The sequence below is a fragment of the Zootoca vivipara genome, chromosome 14 (assembly GCF_963506605.1).
Source record: "Zootoca vivipara chromosome 14, rZooViv1.1, whole genome shotgun sequence".
Taxonomy (NCBI): domain Eukaryota; kingdom Metazoa; phylum Chordata; class Lepidosauria; order Squamata; family Lacertidae; genus Zootoca; species Zootoca vivipara.
This window is the reverse complement of record NC_083289.1, coordinates 10935880-10956696: the sequence shown is the minus strand read 5'-3', so window position 1 is coordinate 10956696 and position 20817 is coordinate 10935880. Positions and strand designations below refer to the sequence as shown.

Here is a 20817-nt window from a genome sequence, read left to right as displayed (position 1 = left end):
TTTGCCCCGTGCCCATTTTCCTCCCTGTTGTGATCCTCCCTTAATCTGGGTCTCTACTAGTTTTCTTTATGCAGTCCTGTTTCACAGCCCTCTTCCTCACATTTTAGAATGAATTTACTTTTGGTGGGACTTTCCCTTTCTGTCATCCAAGCTCCAGCTGTGCTGCTTCCTAGCCAGTTTGCTTGACAGTGCTCTGATTCAGCATCTCAAGCTTTTCCATTTGTCTAGGGATTTAGGGAATTCTTTGTGCTATCAAAATAATATGAAAATGCAGTGTCTGGTAGGTAGCATCTGTTTCAGTCAGTTCCAGCTATTTATGGAGAAGCAATGGACTTTCTTCAATGCTCTTTTATATTTAGATTGATTAAACCAAGTGTCTAAAAGAAGAAAACACTCATTTATTCATTGGTAAAACAATAAGCATTCAATAAGCAATCACTGTGACAACTGGCATTTGAAATCTGCCAAAGACAATAAACTCTTTCCTGAGAAGACTCATTCTTTCTCTACATGAATCAACTGGATTAACATATGAAATTCCCTGAGCTGTATACGTATTGTGACAAAGCTAATATTCATTCCAGTAATTAAAGGTACTCAGAATTTCTCAGAAACCTATTAACTACTCAAGAGCCAAAGGACGTGGGTGGCACTGTGGGTTAAACCACAGAGCCTAGGGCTTGCTGATCAGAAGGTCGGCGATTCGAATCCCCGTGATGGGGTGAGCTCCCATTGCTCGGTCCCTGCTCCTGCCCACCTAGCAGTTCGAAAGCACGTCAAAGTGCAAGTAGATAAATAGGTACCGCTCCGGCAGGAAGGTAAACAGCGTTTCCGTGTGCTGCTCTGGTTCGCCAGAAGTGGCTTAGTCATGCTGGCCACATGACACGGAAGCTGTACGCTGGCTCCCTTCGCCTGTAAAGCGAGATGAGCGCTGCAACCCCAGAGTCATCTGCGCCTGGACCTAAAGGTCAGGGGTCCCTTTACCCTTTATATTTACTCAAGAGCCAGTGGTGATCAACTGTGATTTGCGGTGTCTAACATTTTGAGGGCAATTTCATATGCTGTTTCTTCCTGTCCAGTAAACATGTTTTATGTGCATACATTTCTTTTCTTCTCAACAGCACCTGATACACTGTATACTATTAAAAATGACAACTAAACAAACAGCTGTCATACTAAGGCATGTGGGATGGGAAATGATTATTATACAACAATAACATCAGCAGTGAGCTAAACATAGAGTAAATTCAGCAGCAATTTATGCAGTCATAAGAACTAAGAGCAGCAAATGAGCCATTCTAACTACAAGTATGATACTGCCTGCAATGTAGAATCTCCATCAGCAATCAGTCAAAGCCCTTTACTGTAAGAATGTATTGTATTGGCATGTGGACAGAATGCTGTCAGAGAAGAGGCCAGATAGGTTTCCTTTGAAGATTTAAAAATGACAATTCATACATTTACAGTGACCAAAATGGTTATTAACTCAAAATGGGAATGTTTCATGCCACTGTCTATTGGTTGGTGGTTAAAGGCTGGAAAGTGGCATATATTGAAACTAAGTTTATTAAAAATAGAGAAGGCAAACAAAGAAAAATTAAAAATAAAATTTATTGCAAATTTATTGGAGTAATAAAGTGCAATATCAGATTGATCATGCTCTTTACTTGGAGACGTATAGATGTTGCTGCTACAGTACAGCATATATTTTTGTTTGTAGGATTTCTTTTCTACCCTTCCCTATAAGGTCACAGGGCAGGTTATGACAAAGCAATGGATACAATTTTGTAATCAACACTTAATAGCACATCAAATATGCCATTTTAGACAGAGAATAGAACTGCTTCTGCTTAAGCAGTCCAAGAACTCTAGCTGGATTGTTTCCCACAATTGTAGTGACAGCAACCCATGCTCAGGAACACCAAGTGGCCACTCAGTTTTATGTGGCTTCCTGTGGCAGAGTTGATCTGACTCCAGGACAGAATGATACAGCTTGAGGACCTAGAATTCAAATAGTACCCCAAGTGTTTGTTTCTTGATATAAGGCAAGTAGTGGGGGAGAGGGATCATGTGCCTCCTCCATTCCATTTCTTGATATTCCCACTAGGGTTTTCTATTGCTCAGACCAGTTGAGCATAAAGGTGCTTTGTTGTTGTTTAGTCGTGTCCGACTCTTCGTGACCCCATGGACCAGAGCACGCCAGGTGCTTAGATGTGTCTAACTCTCTTCTCTCACTCCTTAATTTCTCCATATTCCTTTAATCAAGGTTCTTTGATGTTCAGTCCATCTTCTCTCAGCTCTAATTAACAACCAAGAATATTATTATGAGCCAGCCTTGCAAGTACAAGGCATAATATAAACATGTGTAGATAAGAAAAAATGTGGAAAAATAATAACTGATTTGCTTTAGTGCTATTGTATCATGAGTAAGACGTTCTCTGACTTTCCATAAGATTTGAAACTTGTTTTAAAAGCTTTGAACTGTACATTATATATATATTTTAATTATCCTCATTCTAAATATTCCTCTGCATAATCTGCTTGTGTTGTTGATTCCATTGTATTTGAAGTTCTAGCCAGTGTGCCTATCAAAAGTGATAACAACAAATGGATTAAAACTGGGTCTGTTGACTACAGCTGTATTTGTGTTCTGGGGTCTCTTTTATGTTATCATTCCAAACCTTTAAGAGGAAATATCTTTTATGTCAGGCATGTTGTCACTTGTCATCTTTTTACAGTGGAGTTGCATTTTCTATGTACATTTCTAGGGGTGGAGAGAAGAGGTGCTTAGTAAACATCCATTTAATGAGCATGTTACTGTTGCCAAATTAAACTCTGTCTTGGTATTTTGGTTTTAAATATGCTGCCTTGGATTTTAGCTTACATCTACCACATTCAACAAATAGAAGTTAAAAGAACTTTTTATATCCTATCCAACTGTAATCATGCTGCTTAGGGTGGTTTTTAACCATTTAATATTACTAAAGTAATAAAGAACTATACCACAAAATAATAATGGTATCAAACCTAAATGTTTGAGGACTGATCTATTTTCTCAACCCATGGGATGCCCTGGTGTTGCACCCTGTAATAATGTACCATCTTTTGAGTGGAAAGTTCATAACAAGATGTCACCATTCTCCTACTGCAGTTAATAAGTACACAAATCTCTAGGATATCAGATGTGATGTCATCTACAAGATTTTTATATTATAATCTCATTTTGATACTTTAAAAATATTGTTTGGGTTTCCATTCACTGCCAAATATATGCACCCATTTAGAACTACACAGTATTCTATTCATATGGCACATAATTGTGATAGAATCAGTTGCTATTGCTGTAAGAGTAGCCTTAGTAAAAATTTGGGTTGGCATGCTTTCTGATTCTTGCCCGCATACTGTACAATATAGAGTTAGAGTTATTACAGTTAGCATTTTCACAGCTGCTGTCCTTGGTACCTCAATCTGAGGAGCTGGCATTGTTAGGCACTGAGTGGCGCAAGGCATGCTATTTGAAAAATTTAGACAATTCTAAATCTATTGTATTGTGGCCCCTGGTCTGCTGGGATGCCTACTGGCAATGGAAGCATCCTGATCAAATAACAGAGGGCATCTTGTTAAAGGGAAGCCTTGGAAACAAAAGTTTTAAACTAATTTGTTGCATAGGTAGTATTTGATTTACAGTTTCATTAGGAATGGCCACTAGGATATTTGAAGATACATGACTGAGTATTGTTCATAACATTCAGTAGCTTATGTGGATGAATTTTGGCTTATGGCTTATATACGAGAAAACAGACTCAAACAGTGGTGATGACTGCCTTCTGGAATGCCCCCCTCCCAATTATCTGAGAGCTGCTGACTGTTGAGTGCTTCCCTTGTTTTCCCAGGCTTTCCCTGTACTGTACCTTTCTGCTGTGTTATCTGTGATGTTGGTTTCTGTTTTAAACTGTTTTGGTATTTATTTTACCTTTACTAGTTTGAGTTCCTTTAATGTAAGCTGTTTAGAGATATTAGTAAATAAATAAATGAACTTCAAATAATCTACAACCAAGCTTTTAGTCTGGTATATAACTCCAGTCACGAACCTTGTCAATTTGCAGGCATGGATTTAACAATCTTAAAAACCAGTTGTTCATTAGCTTGCTGTAACAGTAAAATCCTCTTTGCACTGTGTTTCACCCTGTACAGTTCAAAATCAGATGCGTACTGGAATTTTTATGGACAACCAGTAAGCATGTTAGTAAGGCAAAATATTGAATTCTGGAAAAGTGAATATTTTACTCTTTAAATTTCAATAAATAACTGACAAAATGATAAAACTCTGTGGGCGGCAGTAATTTTATTCCTATGCAATATTGAACAGAAGGGTGAATTACATAGAAGTGTAGACTCAGATTAAATGATTCTCCCACAGCCTACTGTTTTAAGCACTGATTTTGTTTTGGGCAGATGTACCCTTATGAGTGCAATTTAAGGTATTAGAATAAAAATGTATGTGCTGCCTTTCTACCAAAGAATGAAAGTTTAAAATTAGTATTATCTGAATTTTTATATTATTATTTTTAATTACCCCCCTCTAATTTCATACTGGAAGCCACATATTAAAAGCAAGTCTAGGATGCTAGCTATAAATCTATAGCAGCCTGCTGTCTACGTTTCACAACCACAGCTTGCAAACTTTCAGCAGCATAACACTTGTAGCAGTCACAGATAAGAGAAACACAAAGTAGCAATGAAGTAGCCTGCTGAGTTACGGGGACAATGTAACATTGTTACAACTACCGCTGCTGGCTCGGAAAATGCCCAGAGAGAAAAGGCATCCTCTGGTGCAGCAACAAGGTTGCAGCCCTCGAAAATAGAGCAATTAAAGGCTCACGAAGCCACCAGAAAGGCAGAGTGGAAAGTGCCGGTCCTAACGACCCCTCTGCCTCAAAGTTATAGCTGCAGAAAATGCGGGGGTGGGGGTTGTGAGATAAGTGTAAAGATAGTAAAGGGGAACATGAAAATAAATCCCTTCTTACTTCCAACGGGCATGCAAAACTTGCCAATAAGCAAATGAACTGAAGGCAAAGCCCGCTTGTAGATTGCAGCTTCTTTAATTGCAATTTGTTATTAGTAATCCCCAAACAGCCCTGCAGTACTGGAGGGACAGTGCGTGCCTCTCCTAAGATGGCCGCTGCTGCCAGGCCACGTGGCCACACTTAAAATGGAGACCGGCAAGGAGTTGTAACCATGACAACGATACAAACACCAGGAACCATGCTCCAGCGCCCGGGAGTAAATAAACTGAACGCAGGAATTAAAGGAAACGATGGGGGAATTAAGAAGAGGGCTCCCAAAGAGGCTGAAAGGCAGCAGCGGATGAATGAGTTGGGGGGAAAGGTGGGTTAGGAAGGGAAGCTATGGGCAGCAAGCACAGGCAGGAGCTAGCTGCAGTGCTCAGTAATGCTGAAAAAATATAAACCAAGCATTAAAGATAATCAAGCACAATCATGCAATTAAAGGGAGCTTGGGGGGAGGGAAAGAAGCTGAAATCTCAGCAGCCCAGTCAGACACTCTGCAGGAAAGGGAAGGGGAGCACTGTCGGAGGGGATTAACAGCCGATCGGAAAGGTTAGATAAGAGAACGAGCCTGTAAACAACAGAACTTTTACCCGAGCACTGCAATATAAAAAAGGGGGCAGCCACCAAGCCTGCACACCCACAGAGGGGAGAGCTCTGAAATTCGCCCCCCACGCACGCTCCATGCAGAACACGCTCCCCTACAGTAACGAGGACCCGCCTCCCAGCTGATTGGGGGTAACAATCGCGGCCCTTTTAAAAACCCAGCAAAAATGCCCCTTTTCCAAAACTTTGCAACCCATTTCCCAGGTGGGCAGTGGAGAGCGCACAGCCACATAACAATACGATACCGCGTTATTAGTGGCAAAGAGCGAAGCGGGAGCAAGTGGCAGCAGCGGTGATCCCAACAAAGGCAAGGAACGCTAGCGGGGGAACGGAGGCCAGCGAAAACGATGATCCGAGGCGTGAATTGTTCGCTCCGGCGAAGAGGGACAAAAGAGGGAGCTTTTCCCGCCTGCAGAGTGCTTAAAGTTGGTGGCCCCGCCCCGACCGACCTCATTGGCTGGTCGGGGGGTGACGCAGGCGGGAACCTACCATTGCGTAGGGGCTGAGCTTGCAGCCCCTACGCGATGGTACAGTCGGGCAGCCCACAACCCCACCTCCGTCGCAGGCGCGGAAGTGGCTTTCTCCCACAGCCTACTGTTTTAAGCACTGATTTTGTTTTGGGCAGATGTACCCTTATGAGTGCAATTTAAGGTATTAGAATAAAAATGTATGTGCTGCCTTTCTACCAAAGAATGAAAGTTTAAAATTAGTATTATCTGAATTTTTATATTATTATTTTTAATTACCCCCCTCTAATTTCATACTGGAAGCCACATATTAAAAGCAAGTCTAGGATGTTCAAATTGTTGAGCCATTTCTCAGTTATTTTATATCTCTTTATTTCGGCAGGCATTTGGGAATGCAAAGACAGCACACAATAACAACTCAAGTCGCTTTGGCAAGTTTATCCAAGTGAATTATCAGGAGACTGGCACTGTCCGTGGGTAAGTAGCAATGAGCAGTGACTTAAGGAACTTTAAGCATGGATGGGTTGCAGCTGTTGGTATTTGATGCCTGATGGGAATGTTAAACATCCCATGTAAATCTGTTCCCAGTTACTTGTCTGTGCCAAATAATTGACTTGACACAGGTATATTCTGTTAAGGAAGCTTTAACTTCCCACATTTTTTTAACTATAACACTGTTACTGTATAATCACAAGGGAGTTACAAATGCTAAACCTCTAAAACTTGCATTCTCTTTATTTTCTGATACAAGAAATTGCTGAACAAAGTCCGTTGCCCACTTTCAGCTTGAATTTTATAATAATAATAATAATAATAATAATAATAATAATAATTTATTATTTATACCCCGCCCATCTGGCTGGGTTTCCCCAGCCACTCTGGGCGGCTTACAACAGAAAAATGAAATAAAATAATCTATTAAACATTAAAAGCCTCCCTAAACAGGGCTGCCTTCAGATGTCTTCTAAAAATCTGGTAGCTGTTTTTTTCTTTGACATCTGATGGGAGGGCATTCCACAGGGCGGGCGCCACCACCGAGAATGCCCTCTGCCTGCTTCCCTGCAACTTGGCTTCTCGCAACGAGGGAACCGCCAGAAGGCCCTCGGTACTGGATCTCAGTGTCCGGGCAGAACGATGGGGGTGGAGACGCTCTTTCAGCTATACTGGACCGAGGCCATTTAGGGCTTTAAAGGTCAGCACCAACACTTTGAACTGTGCTCGGAAACGTACTGGGAGCCAATGTAGATCTTTCAAGGCCGGTGTTATGTGGTCTTGGCGGCCGCTCCCAGTCACCAGTCTAGCTGCTGCATTCTGGATTAGTTGTAGTTTCCGGGTCACCTTCAAAGGTAGGCCCACGTAGAGCGCATTGCAGTAGTCCAAGTGGGAGATAACCAGAGCATGCACCACTCTGGCGAGACAGTCTGCAGGCAGGTAGGGTCTCAGCCTGTGTACCAGATGGAGCTGATAGACAGCTGCCCTGGACACAGAATTGACCTGCGCCTCCATGGACAGCTGTGAGTCCAAAATGACTCCCAGGCTGCACACCTGGTCCTTCAGGGGCACAGTTACCCCATTCAGGACCAGGGAGTCCTCCACACCTGCCCACCTCCTGCCCCCCACAAACAGTACTTCTGTCTTGTCAAGATTCAACCTCAATCTGTTAGCCGGCATCCATCCTCCAACCACCTCCAGACACTCACACAGGACCTTCACCGCCTTCACTGGCTCTGATTTGAAAGAGAGGTAGAGCTGGGTATCGTCCGCATACTGATGAACACCCAGCCGAAACTCCCTGATGATCTCTCCCAGCGGCTGCATGCAGATGTTAAAAAACATGGGGGAGAGGGCAGAGCCCTGAGGCACCCCACAAGTGAGAGCCCAGGGGTCCGAACACTCATCTCCCCCCCACCACTTTCTGAACGCGGCCCAGGAGGAAGGAGCGGAACCACTGTATGACAGTGCCCCCAGCTCCCAACCCCTCTAGATGGTCTAGAAGGATGTTATGGTTGATGGTGTCAAAAGCCGCTGAGAGATCCAGCAGAGAACCAGGAAACAACTCACCTTTGTCCCTAGCCCGCCAAAGATCATCAACCAGTGTGACCAAGGCAGTTTCAGTCCCATGATGAGGCCTGAATCCCGACTGGAAGGGATCCAAATGGTCCGCTTCTTCCAGGCGTGTCTGGAGTTGTTCAGCAACCACTCGCTCAATCAAAAGCAAAAGAAGCACCAATTTAAGAGATTTGCACTTAAACCAGGGACCAAATTGCTCGGGATTGTTTCCATTCTTGCTTTTAATAAACAATTTGAATCTAGTCTATTAATGTGAGAAATGAAAGTCTGTTCTAAGCTACAGCTGTTGTACTCTATATTTTAATGTCTCGCGTCCTGTGTTTGCCTGACTTGGAGCCCTATCAGTCTGTAAAGTCTGAGAATTGTTGAAGCTAGAAGGCTTCTGGAACAGCCTGATGCATCCTATTATTTTGGGACTGTAGATTTTCAGTTTCTGAATGGCTTTGTCCAATCTGATGTATGTGCTGCAGCTGAGCTATTTGGAATCTTTTAGTTCCGTTTAATTAAGCTCTGCTTTCTTGACTAAGGCTATAAAAGGAAGGGCAGTGTTTCCTTTTGTCTCAGTTCTTCCTTGTTTAAAATGTGGTGTTGCTTTTCCTTGTCAGTGATTGCCCAGTAAAGAGTCATGCTATCAGTTTTTATAATGTATGTTAGTCTGTGATATTTTTCTTATTTGACTGAGTAGGAAGGAATTTTAAAAGGGGCAAGATGTAAATATCCTATTTTGATGGATACACACTTGTGTTGGGGAGAGTCATGTGTATAACAATAACTCTTCTGCTATCACATCAAGCACTATCAAATGTGTATAGTTAGGACTCCCAACTTGCATTTGTTGAGATGTGAAGATGACTCCATAGATGCTTATCTTCAGTACCATGAGAAGTTGTAGTGCCGTAATTTCGACTCTTAAGGAAGTTATAAGTATCAGACCTTTTTTTTGGTTCATAATATATTTATTGAGTTGACAAAGAAATGCTTTTCACTGGGCTTGAGATTTATTTAGGTTTTTTTTGACGGGTGCTTGTATTCAAGAAACGTTTGCTTCTACCAATCCTTCTGCAAAGCACATATTTCATTCCCTCATGTCTGTTAGTAATCCTAAGCAATCATGAGTATTACTTTACATATTTCCCGTTGGGCAATAAAACTACTGTTCATGAGCAACTGTTGTCAAGCAAAGAAAAGGGAAACGAATCCAAATTTTGTCATCATCCATTAAGTAACAACACACATGAGAGTGATCAACATGGTCATTCTAGTGAGTGCCAACAATCAAGTAATTATTTTAAGTCAGGATCTAGCTTAGTTTTGAGAGTTTCCTTACTTTTCTCATCTTGTTTTTCACTATGGATGTTTCAAAACAATAAGCTTATCGCAATTTAGGCCTTGTTTTCCAACATCTTCTGAATACAGTGGTACCTTTGGTTAAGAGCTTAATTCGTTCTGGAGGTCCGTTCTTAACCTGAAACTGTTCTTAACCTGAAGCACCACTTTAGCTAATGGGGCCTTCTGCTTCTGCTGCGCCGCCGGAGCACGATTTCTGTTCTCATCCTGAAGCAAAGTTCTTAACCCGAGGTACTATTTCTGGGTTAGCAGAGTCTGTAACCTGAAGCGTTTGTAACCTGAAGCGTTTGTAACCCGAGGTACCACTGTATATCAAAATGCCAGCTTCATAAGAATTGGATTACCTTACACAATTAAGATATTCTCTCCCATATTAATGCAGTAACATTGATCTATAGACACATAAATATTACTGCAGAGGCTGCAAAGGTGGGGGGGTTTTTTTGTGTGTGTACAGGATTAACCTAATACACGTTCTCTCTGATAAGAAGGTTGATTTTTGTTTTAATGGGCTGAGCAGAACAGAGATGGAACAATGGAAATTAGCAGTATAATATGAGCTTGTAGAAGAATCTTTCTGGAAACATTCTTTCCAGTTATGTGATTGTGATAAGGGAGGTGAGATAGTGTTCTGCAACAATCTAGGTTGGAGACTAGTTTCTTTACTTTGTTATTTCTGAAAGATATACTGTATTTAAAAAGAGCAAGTATTTTATCCCTTGGTCCCACAAATGATCTTCAGAGTACCCATTCCTACAACCGTTTGCCCTCGTTTCTTCAACATAACACAAAAAATAGCTTTGCTTCTTGCAGCAAAACCTGCTATCATGGTAGAAATGAGTGCTATATTCCAGTGATCACTTCAAGCCAGTATTGTGAGGTATTATCTGTTGCTATATGCGTAGTTGACAAGGCTGCAGATCATATATAATACTAGTGTATTTCAGCCCGTTCAATAACGGGCACTAGAACATCCTGGGGTTCCTCTCCGTTCCTCTCCTGCAGTCGCCGACAGCAAGGAGACATCCCAGGATTCGGAGAAGCGCTTGCGCAGCGCTTCTCCGAACCCTGGGACCTGTCCTTGCTGTCGGCGGCTGCGGGACAGGAACGGAGGAGGAGAAAGCGCTGCTTTCTCCTTCCTTCCTCTCCCGCAGCCGCCGACAGGAAGGGAGCGGGACACAAACCCCTACTTTGCCGCCGCTGCTTCGCGGCCTCCCGCCGCTCCTCTCACGGGCCAGGGAGGGTTGTGAGGAGGAGGTCTCCGCCGGCCTCCACCCTCGCTTCCCTGACGTTCTGGCCGGGAGCGGCGGTTGGAGGAGGCGGGGGGGAGAGAGTGCGCGCGTGCAGTCTCTCCGTCCAATCCCTGTGTCTCTGGGGTACATGCGCAGTACCCCAGGGACACACGGGACAACTTGGACTTTATTATATAGGATAATAGCATTCCTTTTCTAAGAATTGATTGTTATATAGCCATAATGGTACCATCCATGCAGAAGAGGGTGGTATTATCAGTTTTGAGGAAAACCCTAAGGTTTACAGAAGTACAAAAAATGGAGATTAAAAACTAAAGGGAAGGGCAAAAACAGTCCAGTTGAGGACTGAGCATGCTGAATGTTTTGGATGGGAGGTGGTATTATAGGTGGGAGGGGTAATGGGTCACATTGGAAAATAGCATAGCTGACTGGGAATTTGAACAGGAGCATTCTATACTGCATTTTTGGAATGCAATCTCCAGTCTATGGGTCAAACTATTCTCAGGCTTAACTAATATTCTTGTTTCCTCTAGAGCTTATGTTGAAAAATATCTACTGGAAAAGTCAAGGCTTGTCTATCAGGAACATAATGAGAGGTCAGTACTGAATCTAAAGTACTGCTGGGAAGGGGGCAGGGATAAAGAAAGGTAAACCAAAATAATTATTAAAATAAAGTAGTTATACTTATTTCTAAGTTTTATATGCATGTATTTTGTGTCTTGATATATATGATGTTAGATAAATCTGTCATGATTAATACTGACAGCAGTTCATGCCCTGGGTTTGAGAATTTGCTCATACAACACTATTCCTGTCTTGAAACTCAGGCTTAGAGGAAGAAAAAGGACGAGAGCAGCTATGAACTCATACATTTGTACAATCCCATTAAGCCATAGTTTGGCTCGCTATGCCATGCAAACCAAACAGTAAATTACCAATGGTTAGTTTTTCATCAGCTTAGCTTCCAGTTGTAGGCTTCCGGAGTGGAGCTGTAAGAAAGATTTGCCCTATGTTTTATAACTCATGGTTTATTTGGGGAGAGCTACATAAAATGTGAAGCCAAACAATGTTCTTGCTAAGCCATCATTTGATTTAGCATTACATGCAAACTGGATGTCTGTGTATTTGATTTGTCAAAAAATAATAATACTAGTATTATTCATACTTCCAATGATTCTTGCTAACATTTTTGTATTGATGGTGATGGGACTTTTAACACAATTTTTATTTGTTGCCAGGAACTACCATGTATTTTATTACCTTCTGGCAGGAGCAAGTGAAGAAGAGAAATCAGCATTTCATCTTAAACAGCCTGATGAATATCATTATCTTAATCAGGTGGGAATATACCAAGCAGTTTTTAACTGAATGTATATTTTTGTCCCTAGAGCAATGAACCACTGTTCTGGTGCTGATGCTTTAAAATTAATTTTATTGTTACCTGTGCATGGATGTCCTAGCACAATAAATTTGTAGGTTTGGAGAATGGAACTAAGTAAGAAACAGTGTTTTCAAAGCATTTTTTTCTTGCCTTAAGTGGCCTGTAGAAAATATAATGTGTTTTTTGGATTGCAGTTTTACTAAAGAACACAAATGCTTTTTTAATTAATAAACAACTTATAACATTCATCTGGAAAACCATATTATGATATTTCTACTCAAGAAGAGACAAATCCATTTACAAATGTTGCATGATTTTGCCATCCTTCCTGATAGCATGATCTGTTTGTACTTTAACAAATAAGGCTAACCCAAGTCCATTAATTCCAACTATGGTTAAAGAATTGAAATGATTGGGGGAGGTACTACATCTTATACTAATACGCCATAGCACTTATATAATTTGTTTCCTTCAGGACAGAAGGGTAGCTGATGCAATAGAACAGAGATGGCAGAAGGGAGGAATAGTTACGGTGATGGCAGGACACTCTCTGCCAGTGCTCCATTAGAATTTCCCAATACTGTACAGTGTTTAAGGCTGAATCCTAAATATAAGGCTGAAAATATATAGTGTTCATATAATGCCAAAGCAACATGGATCTTCAAGCTTGAGATCATGTGGGATCATTGCAAAAGGTTTAGCTATTTAAAAGGAAAAAAAATATTATTCTGACTGAGGAGCGAAAACATATCCCTCTTTATATAGCAGAAGCTGGATTATTCCTTCTTTTTTATGTATAGCTAGTTATAAAACATCAAGCAACATTTCGCACAAGCTTGCTGTAGATTTCTTTTATAATTTGGTTAATCATTAAAATAATATATCTGTTACTGTGGTTAACAAAATAATTTTTATTTATGTGGCAAAATGTTCCAGGTTCGGCCTTCATAAGCAGTTCTGATAAAAAATGAAAATATAGTGTGGCAGTTCTAGCGCTTTGAGGATTGAATGTTCAGAAGGGCTTCCTTTGCTGAAGCAAAGGTACTATCCTGCAGGTTGAGGAAATATGAGGAGTGTGTAACATCCTATAATGATAACAAGGAGGGAGAACTTCTGGATGTACACACTGAACACATTAACATTGCACGGCCTCAGTCTGGAGGATAGTACTAACAACACTTGACCAAATGAAGCCCTTTTGAACATTCCATCCTCAAACAGCTAGAACTGCCACCTTGGAAATAGCATTGTTAGATCCAAACTTACTGAGCATAGCTGCAGTGTTTTGCAGCCCATAGAAGAGGATTTCTAAGTTTAATTGTAAGGTTCGATAGGCTTCTTTTGTAACATAGCATGATGTATGTGCATTCTCATATCAGATTTCATAAGGTAAGGAGAAATGGAGAAGACAGGTCCTAGCCATCATTTTCTAAAATGGGAATGCTTGTAGCTTAATGATTTTAAATAAATGCTTAACTTCCTGTCTGTAAAAGTGGGAAGAGATAGTGGCATGGGATTTGGAATGCTATTTACCCAATCTGCCTTACTTTCAGATGACAAAGAAACCCCCCAAACAGAGCTGGGATGACTGTTACTATGAGTCTGAGCCGGTCAGTACAAGTACATCCATCCATTCTGGGTTACTGGTGACAGACATTTCACTCACTCTGGCTTTGCACCAAATTGTAGGGCAAATACAAAACCATTTCCATTTGATTACTGGCAACACAATTTCTGTGTCCTCATTGGTTTGGTAGATTACTTGTGGTTGTATACCTTTTTTATGTGTATAATTTTTGTATAGGGTTATTTTGATAGGTTTTATTAAGTAGTTGGATGATATGAGACACTGTAAAAAGCATAATATATACATGATAAAGCTATATTCTACTATAGATATATATATAAAGAGAGAGAGTATGCAATGAATGAAGCTTTTGCCTGGATTAAACGATTCAGGATAATTTTTGATATAGCATGTTCTGGGTTTTTTTTAAAACCACAAATATAATGATTATCAATTCATTAAACTAGGGTAATCTCTTCAGTTTTCATGGTCTACACCAGATTATTCCATGGGCGATTACGGATTTTTTTTTCATGGTCTACACCAGATTATTCCATGGGCAATTACGGATTTTTTTAAATAAAAAAATCAAGCAATTTAGTTAAAAGTTCAGTAAAAGTGTCATCTGAAAGGAAGAGGTTTACTTCAATGCTTGTTTGCAATGACAAAAAAAGGGAAAGGGTCTCCCCACCCTTGTGTGAAGTCAGATTATTGTATTTAAATTGTGGGTTTTGTCTGTCTTGATATCACCCCATGTTAAATCTTACCCCAGAGAGCATGGCTATTCTAATTGCATGTTAACAATTCTAACATGGATTTACTATTTCCCCCTTAATATCATTCAGGGAAATTTATTCTTGAGTGTTATGTTTGATTGTAAGAAGGTTCACAAATGAGATTTAGGCATTTTAAATTTACTTAATTTCCATTAGTTTTATTGCTTTATTCCTCCCACTCAGAAAAAAAGCTGTAAGTACAAAATGTTTCAATAGTGTAGCAAAAATCTTGAATATTTATTTCATGTGAATGTTTATTTCCTGTCTCTTTTATTTATTTTGATAATTTATGTACTGCTTAATTTACAGACATCTCTAAGCAGCGTAGAGGACCAATGACTTAGATTTGTCGAGTTGACAGATTAATTGCAGAAAACATAGTTTGAATATTCTCCCATAGCTTGCCTGAAGCTATTATGAACATATTGGTAATAGCTTACTTAAGCAGAGTGATGTAGGATACTTGCCCATCTTGAGCAGTTGAACTTTTTGGTATAGCAGACTACACTGAAACTTTCAGACACTGATAAATTAAAGTGGCTACACTTGAGAGGTTAATACTGTGTTAGTAAATGCTGCTATTACTGCTAATCCACTCTCCAATATGTTGATGCTATTCTGCTAATATTTAATTTGCTGTTTCCACACACATAGAAGCTGTCCCTATATAGATTTCCACTTGCCCCCTTTTCCTACCTGTACCCTACTGTCCCAGCCATTCCTGGTTAGGACTCCCACTTCCTATATCCTCTCACATATTCAAAGAGCTTCCTTCTGGTGCCCAAAGAACTGGATCCTCTTTTTCACCTGTTCCCTAAGCAATCAACTCTGACATGCGTTCTTGTCACATAGAGAGGAATCTCAATCACTTTTGAGCTGCTTGCTGCTCTCTTGTAGACTCAGACTGCAGAATTGTTGAGACCATAAAAACAATAACTTATGTCATATTTGGAAAATAATATTGAGGGATTAAATTCTATATTTGGGAATAATAATTGTTCAAAGAGGGAGTGAAAATGAACTCTTGTTTTGTAAGCAGAACAAAATGTTTGGGTATTTGTGAACAGATGGAAGATTTTTCCTGCAGGTTTGTCAAGTAATTTTACAGAACTCAAAAATCAATTTATTCATCTTTACACAAATATAATCCATGAATGCAGACAGCATTCTATTTTAAAATGTAGATCATGCTCTCTGTAGAGTGGAACTTGATTATTTTGCAGTGATGGAGGGCCTAGGCTACATTTACTGTCCAAAGAACGAGGTCATTTTTGAATTCGCCTTTGGTGGTGGGGAGTGGTGCAGGCAGCTTTTTCTCCACTGTCTTTTGCATAACGTTTGCATGGGTGGTTCCTGCCTCTCCTTCTTGATGCCCATCTCGTCTAATAATTGCTCCTCATATTTGGCCTCAATAGGATTGCTTCTCTGTTGAAGGGGAAGATCTGAAGCATGACTTTGAGCGTTTGCAGCTAGCTATGGAGATGGTGGGCTTCCTTCCCAAGACTCGCAAACAGTAAGTTGATGTTCCTTATAACAGCGCATTATTAAGTCATGGATTGGTGTTGTGAATGCTGCAGCATGTGTATTTGGTTGATGCTCAGCCAACACTTTCTGAAGTTTTTACATGATTGAATGAGTTGCAGTCATAATACTGTGCATCTGTCAGAGGGCTTTTAGGAGCGAAAGCTATTGAAGTCAGCCAGTGCCATTACTGTTTCAAAAATGTTAGTGTGAATAAGCTCCAACAGGACTCTGTATGAATCACTATTGCTTTGTTTATTAACAACTTTATTTTTGTAGCCTGCTTTGATTCACTGGGATTGAGTAGGCTAAAGATCCCAAACACAGAACCCAATACATATTATATAGCTAAACTTAGATGGCTTGCTAAATGGTTACTTGTACATGTCACTAAATCAATAGGTTGCTAAATGACCACAGAAACATTCAGAACAGATTTGCTTAATAACATTTTGTTTGTTTTCGTATCATTTATCCCTTTATTTTTTAAATATTTATGCCTCATAGCCAGACATTGGAGAGACCTGTCAGGAGTAAACATGGACCAATGGTTCAAATTTTATGGGAATCGGCTTTACTAGAAAAGCCAACCAATAAACTGAAACTGACACGGGGACAAATAGAAGAGGACACCTTCACTCCAGTATGGCTCCTCTTTATCACATACACAGCCCAACAAGACAACAACAAGAATCCACCGACAGCATACGAATCAGTCTGGCTTACCTGACCCAACAAGCCCTCCCCCCTCACAAACGCAAACAAGCCCCAATGCAGACAACCACAGGCAACCAACCACACCCTGCCCCCAATACCTCTCACTACCAAGGAAATGTAATAAACAAATAGAAAGAGAACCTACCCAGTTGACGCAGACACAAAACCCCACACATACACTACACAAAATAATATAAGCTTCACCACCCCACCCCTCCTCTCCCCACTCTTCTTCCCCAACCTTATACTGTACCAAGCATTAATGTCTCACAACAAATGTAACTTATTTGTAAGAAAGACTGCACAACCTGAAAAAAGATACAAGGCCTGTACACTTGTAAACCAAGAAAATTGTGTGTGTACTGAATATATTTGCCTAATTGCTGATTAATGCAACACGTTATATATGACAATATGCTAGTATATTGAAATATTGCTTAGTAGGTCTGGCATACAAAATCACAGAGCCCAATATGTAGTGAACTGTTGGTAAACTTGCATTTACTGTGAAGAAAAAGAAAGAGAAAATGTGTTGTTTTATGCCCATAGGATTTTTTCCATTTTGTCTGCAATACTACACTTGGGTAACATCTGTTACAAGAAGAAAACCTACCGAGATGATTCCATAGATATCTGTAATCCCGAAGTCCTTCCTATTGTCTCAGAGCTGCTAGAGGTAAGTCATGAAACTTTGACATGATTTACCCAGTTCTTCCCTTTCTTTCAACTTGTGCATTTTTGGAAGTGGGGCTGGTGAGAAACTCAGCCTCTTAAAAATATGTTTTTGATAGTGAAACTATTGGTTTTGGTAGTTTGGTTCATTGGTCTTCAACTGGTGGGTCAGGACCCACTGCCAGGTCACAGCCTGATCTAAGTTTGGTTGTAAGAGCAGCATTATCATCACCACCATCCAGCTATATGAAAAGAGAGTTCCATTGTCATGTTGCTACTGCCGCACTCTGATGACCTTGTCTTCTGGAGTGGATTTGAGTTTCTAATATGTATATTTTAAACCACACTTCATGGTGGGAGAAAGTAGGTGCTTATAACACTACTTGCCATAACTTTGAAGTTGTCATCAGAGGCACCTGTGAATGAATGAATCAAATGAATGTAAAGCTTTCTTTAAAAAAACAAAACAAAAAAAACACCACACCATACATAAAATAAGGCAGACTAGTGCAGTTCTTCCATACTTTTATAATAGTTTTTGACTTTGATCACTTGCAGTTTTTCTTTCCTACTGACTTAATATGACTTCTCGCAAAATGCCCATCTACAATAAGTTAGGTTTGTAGTAAGTTTCATTAGCACCTCTGGAGTGTTTTCTGCCAGCGTTACAACTGAAATAGCATTGTGTACTTTCTAAAAGTGCATCAGATATGTACTTTCCCCCATGTTTCTTTTTCAAGCAACTAGAGTAGAATAAAATCAGTGCAGGTCAGGTGGGCCAAAACTCAGAATGAGCTCAGACTTGCAAGAGAGGTTAAAAATAATAAGAAAGGTTTATTCAACTCTGTTCAAAGCAAGAGGAAGAACAAGCAAGTAGTAGGTCCTTTGCTTGGAGAAGACAGAGGAATACTCTTGGGGGACAGAGGAGGTGGAACTGCTCAACACCTACTTTGCCCCTGTCTTCAATGAGAAGGAAAGCAGTGCCTGACCTGGTGATAACAGAATAAATGATGCAGGGAAGGAACTGCAGGCCAAGATAGGAAAAAGAGGCGGTAAGGGAACACCTAGCTATTTTAAATGAATTCAAATCTCCAGGGCCTGATGAACTGCACCCAAGGGCACTAAAGGAGCTTACAGATATAATCTCAGAGCTTCTGTCTATAATCTTTGAGAATTTTGGGAGAATAGGTGAGGTCCCTGCTGAGTGGAGGCGGACAAATGTTGTCCCCATCTTCAAAAGTGGGGGAAAGGAAGACCCAGGTAACTACCAACTGGTCAGCTTGATATCAATACCGGGAATGGTCCTAGAACAGATAATTAAGCAGTCAGTCTGTGAACTGTTAGAAAAGAATGTTGTGATTACGAAGACCCAGCATTGGTTTATCAAAAACAAGTTTACAGGACTATGGCATGAATGTAACAACTGTCCTACATTTATTTTGTCTCACAGGAACTATCTAGCATACAGAAATTTGTTGTCTTTGAGCCTTGAGGTTCTATACAGATTCATTCATTTTTTTAAAAAAAAACAAAAACCCTTCACCAGAATACATTCTAGGGCAGTTTGCAGAAGTTAATATACATAGCATGAATATACATAGCTTGTTGTTGTTGTTTAGTCGTTTAGTCGTGTCCGACTCTTCGTGACCCCATGGACCATAGCACGCCAGGCACTCCTGTCTTGTATACATAGCTAATAGCTGTCAATAGTTCTACCCTCTATGATTTTGTCTGATTTTCTTTTAGAGGTATCTATGCCACTTGCCATTACTCACATAACACTTTTGTTTCTCCTTGCTGGTAGTTTGTTTTTTATTTTGCACACATATATACCATCCTTTAACCAAATTGTTCCCAGGGTAGTTCATGTCAAGATACAAAGCAGTTTTAAGACTCAAAACTTTAAAAGCCCGGGAAAATAAATTGTTTTGGTGCCAGATAAACACTAGGTAGGTACCAGGTGAGCCTCTTCTGTTAGGTAGCTTAATAGGCAGGGCACCACTACTCTTTCTGGAGAGCATTTGGCTCTTCAGTTGTACTAAGAAGTTAATGACACTTGACTTCCAGCATGAAGGTCTTCGAAACAAGGGCAGAATAGATAATTATTCTTAGCTCTTGGCCTGAGATTAGCTCTCCATTTGCTGCAATTCATCTGCTTTGTCTGAAACTGCATTGTCAGTTCTGGAGAAGTAATCTTCAGTCTGTCTTGGCTTCCAACCAGCCTTTTGTATGAGTCTGGCTGCATGATCTCTGCTCTTCTGTCTGAGCTATTTTGACATTTATAGGTATCAGTATTCTTTTACTAGTCTTTAAAGTATAACTCACCACAGCACTTCATTGCTACTTGACTTGTGGCAGATATCTCAGATCTGCAACTGTGCTCATGTCCAGAAACAAATAGGATACTTCGCTTTTTCAACAGAATGTAGGAGTGCAGATTTTAAATATTTAAAATTGCTTAGAAAAAGGGAGCTTTAAATAATCAATGTAAGTCATATTTCCTATTTTGAAATTTGCATTCCTTTATAAATCTGACTTCCTGTTGCATTCAGCATCTGAAACCCAGTTTCTCATTCCACCTCCCTTAGAGGCATGATTGGGTGGGGACAAGAGTATGGGCCTTCGCAGTTAAAGCACCCAGGCTATGGTACAATCTCCCCCATGGTTGTCCAATGTGCTTTTAAGACTTTTTTTGTTATTATCTAGCCATGTCTCTGGTCTGTGCTGAGTTTCTTCTCTTGCTGCATTAATTTTTATTGTTAATTTTTATCAGCATTGTTTTTATGCATTCATTGGTTGTATAAGTATACTTTTAATTGTGAGCTGTCTTGGGAACCCATAGTTCAAGATGAAAGGCAGAATTTAAATCCTGATCAAGTATGCATAGTATTTGGTTGCTGTAACAAAACATATTGGTTTGCAACTAAGAATAGCTTTTATTCAACATATTTTATTCAATATAATCCAAAACGTTTTGGTAATGCAGCCTTTTTCACTTGCAAAATTATATCTGCTAAGCTAAGAAACCCACCAGATTTGTTTGAGCCTCTCTAAACAAGCCAAATATATCAAACAAGATTGCTTACTTTAAAGCTAAGGATGCTAAGTAAGCATACACTTGGAATTTAGTCAAGTTCACCAAAAATGGGATTTTCTTCTGACTAACCTGAATAGAATTGGGCTGTAGAGTTCAGGATCATACACAGAAACTGAATGTGTATTGTAGTTCTATGCATGCAGATCTCAATTATAATCCTGGTAGGGTATATATTATGGTTTCCTGGATTATTATTATGCATCTGGCTAGTTCTTGGCTCCAGTAGGAAGTGCAAAACAGCTACAATACCTCACATGCATAAATCTGAAATGCTTAA

General features: G+C 40.1%; 1 protein-coding gene across 8 annotated transcripts in view; it reads left to right on the top strand.

Moving 5' to 3' along the window:
- The window catches only part of MYO9A (myosin IXA), a 137868-nt gene that overhangs the window by 42443 nt on the left and 74608 nt on the right, over nt 1-20817 (top strand). For 7 of the 8 annotated variants that reach the window (XM_035132343.2, XM_035132345.2, XM_035132341.2 and 4 more), the window contains exons 3-8: nt 6522-6616; nt 11343-11405; nt 12048-12147; nt 13744-13800; nt 15949-16046; nt 17321-17447. In XM_035132343.2, the coding sequence (XP_034988234.1) occupies nt 6522-6616; nt 11343-11405; nt 12048-12147; nt 13744-13800; nt 15949-16046; nt 17321-17447 (540 nt within the window). The remainder of the gene's footprint in view (nt 1-6521; nt 6617-11342; nt 11406-12047; nt 12148-13743; nt 13801-15948; nt 16047-17320; nt 17448-20817) is intronic. The other variant, XM_035132342.2, reaches the window with a different exon arrangement.